This window comes from Borostomias antarcticus (genome assembly GCF_949987555.1).
Source record: "Borostomias antarcticus genome assembly, chromosome: 19".
In the NCBI taxonomy this organism is placed as follows: Eukaryota; Metazoa; Chordata; class Actinopteri; order Stomiiformes; family Stomiidae; genus Borostomias; species Borostomias antarcticus.
The window spans coordinates 12,942,350-12,949,849 of record NC_140252.1 but is presented as its reverse complement, the minus strand read 5'-3'; the positions used below and the strand labels follow the sequence as shown (position 1 = coordinate 12,949,849).

General features: G+C 50.9%; 2 protein-coding genes across 2 annotated transcripts in view; both read left to right on the top strand.

Annotated features, from left to right (window-relative positions):
• LOC311321970 (laminin subunit alpha-2-like) overlaps nt 1-3,687 on the top strand; it is a gene marked incomplete at both ends in the record, with an annotated part of 84,953 nt that extends 81,266 nt beyond the window's left edge. The window contains 3 exons of the mRNA XM_084453983.1: nt 1,010-1,221; nt 1,312-1,430; nt 3,659-3,687. Of these exons, the coding sequence (XP_084310109.1) occupies nt 1,010-1,221; nt 1,312-1,430; nt 3,659-3,687 (360 nt within the window). The remainder of the gene's footprint in view (nt 1-1,009; nt 1,222-1,311; nt 1,431-3,658) is intronic.
• lama2 (laminin, alpha 2) overlaps nt 1,329-7,500 on the top strand; it is a 75,721-nt gene continuing 69,549 nt past the window's right edge. Inside the window, exons 1-4 of the mRNA XM_084453397.1 lie at nt 1,329-1,435; nt 3,659-3,772; nt 5,258-5,385; nt 7,340-7,426. Of these exons, the coding sequence (XP_084309523.1) occupies nt 3,695-3,772; nt 5,258-5,385; nt 7,340-7,426 (293 nt within the window). The 5' untranslated portion in view covers nt 1,329-1,435; nt 3,659-3,694. The remainder of the gene's footprint in view (nt 1,436-3,658; nt 3,773-5,257; nt 5,386-7,339; nt 7,427-7,500) is intronic.

The window sequence follows — 7,500 nt, the reverse complement described above, 5'->3', positions numbered from 1 at the left end:
TGTCAGCTTTATAACGGCCGGCCAGACTTTATACCGAATGGCCATTACAGAGTGGACATCCATATAGCCGTCGGTCAGATTGCAGGTCCCTCCTCACACATCCTGATGTGTCTTATTCCCAGGGTTATCGTTATACTTTACGAGTACGCGAGGGTCCGTGTGACGTGAATTTGGGAGTAAACAAAGGCTTTAGGGTCAGGGCTAGTGGACGTCTGTACAGCCCTCAACCAGGCTAGGACACAGGTCCGTCCTCTCTCACCTCAGTTGTCTCTGCTGTCCTGATCACAGGGTTGGAACTGCATGTAGAACCAGTGCTGACAGATGCCTCCTGTATGATGTCCAATAATGACAGAACTGACACTGTCTCTTGTTCTGTGTTTATGTCCAGTACTGACAGAACTGACACCTGTCACTGTCACTATTGTGTCTGGTCAGACCCTGCTGACAGACAGAGGTCAGACACGCACAGCTAAGGCCAGCGGGCTGAAATATGGCTGCAGTCTGTAACACGTAGACCATTGACACAATGCATGTCACAGAGAGACCAGAGAGGAAGACCAGAGACCGAGACTAGAGAGAGAGACCAGAGAGAGACCAAAACGAAAGACTAGAGAGAGACCAGAGAGTGAGTCTAGAGACAGAGACCAGAGAGAGAGAGAGACTAGAGATAGACTAGATAGAGAGAGGCCAGAAAGAGAGAGAGACTAGAGATAGACTAGATAGAGAGAGGCCAGAAAGAGAGACTAGAGAGACCAGAGAGAGACTAGAGAGAGGGAGACCAGAGAGAGACCAGAGATAGAGGCCAGAGAGAGGGAAACCAAAGAGAGAGGCCCGGGAGAGAGAGACCAGAGAGAGACCAGAGAGAGAGGCCAGAGGGAGAGAAAGAGAGACCAGAGAGAGAGACCAGAGAGACAATCCAGAGAGAAGAAGACCACAGAGACCAGAGTGAGACCAAATAGTGTCCCCAGACCACTATCACGGCTAAGCTCTGACCTCTGCTTTCTTTCAGGGCGGGGGCATCAGGATGATTGACAGGAGCTTCGGCCAGCCGGTGTACCCCTCCTCCCAGGTCAACAAGGAGGCTGTCCTCCTGCCCGACAACTTCCGCTACGAGGGGACGGGCAATCCGGTCAGCAGACGAGACTTCCTGCTGGCGCTGGCCAATGTGAGGAGCCTGCTCCTCAGAGCCACCTACAGCAATGAGCAGGGTGCCATCTACAGGTGGGTGGAGGAACTGCGAGGCCCTGACCCCGACCGGGCATTGTGACCTCCAGACCCAGCCCCTGACCCAGCCCCCTCCTGTGTGTCCAGGCTCCATGGCGTGAGCGTAGAGGAAGCCAGCGAGGCGCTGATCGGCGCGGAGCACACAGGAAGGAGGGCGTCGGCGGTGGAGGTGTGCTCCTGTCCCCCTGGCTATGCAGGGACGTCCTGTGAGGTAAAACAAACAGGACCCTGGTCTCTTACGTTGAACGTTTACCAGTGATGGAGGTGCGTTTGATTTGCCTGCCTCCTGGCTGTTCTGGGGCTGTACGGTGTTTGAGTTTGACGTGGGACTGGAATTACTCTGTGTTTGTTGAAAGTTTCTAGAGAACCTCCTGCCGGCATGTTTCGTGTGTGTGTGTGTGTGCGTGCATGTGTTTGTTAATGATTCGTACTCCCTTGCGTCATTGTCACCTCTGTGTGTGTGTGTGTGTGTGTGTGTGTGTGTGTGTGTGTGTGTGTGTGTGTGAGTGTGTGTGTGTGTGACTGGATGGTGAGTACTTCCCCGCGTCATTGCCACCTCCTCTGTGTGTGGGTCAGGAATGCAAACTCCTAGAACGTCATTCCTGCTCTGCTATGCTCACCATTGTGTGTGTGTGTGTGTGTGTGTGTGTGTGTGTGTGTGTGTGTGTGTGTGTGTGTGTGTGTGCGTGTGTGCGTGTGTGTGGAAATTCCAGAAGTAACATTCTACTGCTGCGCTGTTTTCATGTTTCCGTTTCTCAGGCTTTTTATTCTTCTTCCCTGTCTCATCTCTCTTTCATCTCTCTTTCCTTCTTGGTCTCCTCTCCTCCCTGTCTCATCCCATTCCTCTCTCTTCTCTCTCCCTCCTTCTCTTCCTCTCTCTCTCTCTCCTCCTCCTCCTCTCTTCCTATCTCTTGCTCCTCTCCACCCCCTTCTCCTCCCCTCTCTCTCCTCCTCCTCCTCTCTTCTCCTCCTCCTCTCTTTCTATCTCTCTTTCCTCTCCTCCTCCTCCTCCTCCCCCTCTCTCTTCCTATCTCTCGCTCCTTTCCTCCCCCTTCTACTCCCCTCTCTCCTCCTCTCCTCCTCCCCTCTCTCTTCCTATCTCTCTGCTCTCCTCCCCCTCTCTCTTCCTATCTATCTTTCTCCTCCTCTCTCTTCCTATCTATCTATCTCCTCCTCCTCCTCCTCTTCCTCCTCTCTCTCCCTATCGATCTTTCTCCTCCTCCTCTCTCCTCTCTCTCCTAGAGGAGTGATGACAGGCTAGTTGTCTTTGCTGGCGACAAGGTCAGCGAGAGAACACAGAGACAAAGAGACATGCGTGTGTGTCGCCGCGAGGCGCCTTGCTACAGAGAGGAGCGTGTGGCATGTGTGTGTGTGTGTGTGTGTGTGTGTGTGTGCGTGTATGTGTGTGTGTGTGTGTGTGTGTGTGTGTGTGTGTGAGCGTGTTTGCTTTTAGTGTTGGTGAGGCGACTTCACATACAGATACAGTAAACAGTAAAAGTACTGTTGTTTACAGTAGTACTATTATTTACAGTACTTGCACCTGTTTACTCCAATTCAGCTTCCTCAAGATGTATAGTATTATTCTTGAATCTTTACACAGTGTTTATCTGAGTGTTTTAGAAATGTACTGGTGCCTGTATAAAATTCCATGTGGAGTATTTTTTATATTATGTATATTATTATTATGGCTGGGTTTAAAAAATCGATTCATCGATTCTGAATCGATTCTGAATCATTCATGAATCCCAAAATCGATCTTTTATTTAATGAATGAATGAATAAATGAAGGAATGAATAGTTAATTAATTCATTCAATGATTCATTCATTCATTCATTTTTGGAAATCAGTATCGATACCCAGCCCTAGTATTGATGTGTTGCAAAACTTGGCAGTCATGTAATTAAGTTTACAGCTAAAAAAACAGGTTTTAGTAACTCTAACCGAATCGATATTGAATCGAATCGAATCGTGATAATCGATTCTGAACCTTGTGAATCGGAATCGAATCGATTCTTGAAATTCGAATCGATACCCAGCCCTAATTACTGTATATAGCCTAGTATCAGTATATACTGGTGTTAGTATTCTACCTGCAGTGTTGATAAGCTCCAGTGGAGATAATTACTCTGTAGTACCACTAATTACTGCTTGCAGAGTTGACTATCATCACTCACACAGACACATACACGCACACACACGCGCACACACACGTGCACACACACGCGCACACACACGCGCACGCGCACGAACAGCAAATACTAATTTATATCTCGTTTTTTCTACACTAACTTGGAGATTTGTTTCTAAATTGTTTGTTTAGTTTTTGTCGTCTTTTACCTCTGCATTTTTTTATCCTCATGCATGAAGTGTCACTCCAGTGTCTATGTTTCACATGTGTGACTACACGCGTGTGTCATGTGCGGTCTGTTGCAGCGCTGTGCGGTCGGTCATCGGAGGGTTAACGGTACCATGTTCAAAGGCATGTGTGAAGCGTGTCTCTGCCACGGACACGCATCAGTCTGTGACGACACCACCGGGCAGTGCCAGGTAAGTATCCTTGTCTCCTAGAGCGTCTCCTAGTCCCCTAGCATATCTCCTCACCCCTAGTTTATCTCCTAGGCCCCTAGTGTATCGCCTAGTGTTCTAGCTTGTCTCTAGCTGGTCTCCTCGCGTGTCAGAGTGTCCGCCATGACAGCTGGGAGCTCGAGGGTTTGAGCCCTGCCAGCCTCCGCCTCTGCTCTGCTATCGATTAACTGCCCTGGTTGTGTTTATCGGGCTGTGATTGATGCTGCCTGCAGACAGCGCTAGATGAGCTGCAGACAGGTGGCAGCCGCAGCTGCGTCCTCCATCTTCCCCGTGCGGTCAGATCAGAGTTGATTGGCTCTCCCTGGGATCAGGGTGGATCTGAGTTGATTGGTCCAGCCTGGGGGCTGGTCTCAGCTGTCTGTCCTGACCCTGACAGGTCCTCTGGCCTCTGACACGGTTTCTCCACTCTCGCGCTCCCACGCACACATACACACACACACACACACACACACACACACACACACACACACACACACACACACACACACACACACACACACACAATGTAGAGCCCTCCAGAGTTCTCACTGTCTGAGCTGTCCGTTGGCTTCAGATTTCAACCTGCACTCGGCTGCTTTATTATTACAGACACACACACACACACACACACACACACCTTTGCTGCTGTTACAACCATGTACTGTTCTATTATAGATGAGCAGGAGACTGAGAGAAAACGTGCTATGATCTGTCAGGTATTGGACACACACGCACACACACACACACACACACACACACACACACACACAGTGACACAGACACACCGCTCCTGAGGGAGGAAGTGTCATCTCCTCCAAGGCTGTTAGCATTTGTGAGTGATGTCGTGATTTGCAGAAGGACCTCGGCCAGTGTGCTGCCTGCCAGAGCGCACACTCCTTCTCACACACGCACACGTGCACACACACACACACACACACACACACACACACACACACACACACACACACACACACACACACACACACACAGCAAATACTAATTATGTCTAGTTATGTTTAGGTTATGCCTAGTCTCAGGCCCATGAGAGTTCTTTCACTGGTACACTACGTAAGCTAGGCTAACTACGCTACTGCATGCTGCAGATCTGTCTATGGGTCTGGGACACTTCATGCAAAAATCTGGTGCTCAATTCCTGGCAATTCATTGCTTTCGCAGGAATCCCAGCGACACCAATCAGTAACGACTTTCGCGATCAGGTGTTCCCACCCATAGATATGCCCCGCCCATCTAACCTGAGCTACTGTAGCATCTCTCATTTGCTGCTCTGACCTGTCACTCTTTCAATTTTGACCCGTCGTTACACCCTCAGAACATCAGCTTGGCGAAGTGGCACAGACTCAATTATGTAGTATGAGGAGTGCAGCGATTCAACGTTATATTTGAGTCAGCAGAGAAACGAGGGTATGCTTGACCAGGTCCATTATTTTAACCCTTTCCTCTCCCCAGGACTGCTCTGACCACACCACAGGCTTCCACTGCGACACCTGTGTCCCCGGTTTCTATGGCGATGCCACCAAGGGGACAGCCAATGACTGCCAGCCGTGCGCCTGCCCCTTGACCGTCCCAACCAATAAGTGAGTTGTTACAGTCTCATATGACAGCCAATCACTATCAAGGATCTCTCTGTGTTGACCTCCCTTCACTATGAGAAATATCTGGTATAAATCATACACACAATATCAGAAATATCTGGTATAAATCATACACACAATATCAGAAATATCTGTATAAATCATACACACAATATCATGAATATCTCTACATCCTCCTGTAATTGTTTGATAATAGCAGATAACATGCAGCTAATAGTCAAGCAGTGACCTGTTTGTGATGTTCCCTAAGAGTCCACAAAATACCCAAATATGATGTTCTAGAAGAAGCAGCCTATCACCAGGTCATGTGTGATATTTTGTGACTTTCCTTAATGGTCCCCAAAATACCGGACAATACCTTGTTATTGCGACCAGGAACATTTCTCGCCCACCCAGAGGTGAACATCCTGTTTTAGTGTTCTCATGACGCTGTCATCCTGACCCCAACCACTAGAGATGACCACACCATCCTGACCTCAACCACTAGAGATGACACACCATCCTGACCCCAACCACTAGAGATGACCACACCATTCTGACCCCAACCACTAGAGATGACCACACCATTCTGACCCCAACCACTAGAGATGACCACACCATCCTGACCCCAACCACTAGAGATGACCACACCATCCTGACCTCAACCACTAGAGATGACCACACCATCCTGACCCCAACCACTAGAGATGACCACACCATCCTGACCTCAACCACTAGTGATGACCACACCATCCTGACCTCAACCACTAGTGATGACCACACCATCCTGACCTCAACCACTAGTGATGACCACACCATCCTGACCCCAACCACTAGAGATGACCACACCATCCTGACCCCAACCACTAGTGATGACCACACCATCCTGACCCCAACCACTAGAGATGACCACACCATCCTGACCTCAACCACTAGAGATGACCACACCATCCTGACCCCAACCACTAGAGATGACCACACCATCCTGACCCCTACTACTAATGATGACCACACCATCCTGACCCCAACCACTAGTGATGACCACACCATCCTGACCTCAACCACTAGAGATGACCACACCATCCTGACCTCAACCACTAGAGATGACCACACCATCCTGACCTCAAATCAATGTTAACCCTCTAAGAACAAAGATTCTAGCTAGAACCATGAAGAGTTCTGTGGTTTTCCCTTCCCTCTGATCCAGGGGCGTGTCCTGGAGGGGGGGGGGTCTGGTCTGGTGCATTTCCACGGTGACGGGCCGGTTGCCGTGTGAACGGCGAGAGACAATCGCTCCAGTCAGGCCTGTAAATGAGGGCTAATCCTCTGTGGACCGGGGGACGGTCGGACACACACACACACACACACACACACACACACACACACACACACACAGCCAGACAGCAGCTGAGCATTCCTCTGCACTGGGAAACAGTGGTGTCAGACACCGTAGAAAGACTAGCCCACGCACCACACCGGCCGTAGACCGGCTAAAGAAAGACTCTACCCCTCTCTCTCCTTCCATGACCCCCCCAAAACCCCCCGCCCACCCAGCCCCAAAGGCTAAAGAAATCTAGCCCCCCAATACATCCCCCCCCCCCCCCCCCCCTCTCTCCCCTGTCCTACATTCCCGGAGAGGCCGTCCCTGCACGGATCCAGTGTCGTTGGAAATAGCCGGCCAGTCATCCGGCCATTCCTCCGGTCCTCGGCGTGGAATCCGAGCCGGGCCGCCCGGCCGCACCGACCCCAGCAGCAGGGCTCTATCTTTGGGCCTGGGCGGGGAGGGAGGGAGGGGGGCGCGGCCGGAGAACGGACTTGTCCCTCCGGCGCGTCAGCTGAGCTCAGTGATGTTGTTGTGTGTGAGGAGAGGAAGGATGGCTCTGACGCGTCCCCCCGTTCTCCTCGTCCCTCTCCTTCTTTTTCTTCTTCCTCTCGTTTCGGGTCAAAACCCGCGCAGCTTCAGCCCCACGTGCCGCCAGGACCCCCGCGGAGAGATGGTCTGCGACAGATGTCCGCCCGGGTACACCGGAGCACGCTGTGAGAGGTAGGCACCTATACGAACACGCACATATACGAACATACGCACACACACACACACACACACACACACACACACAC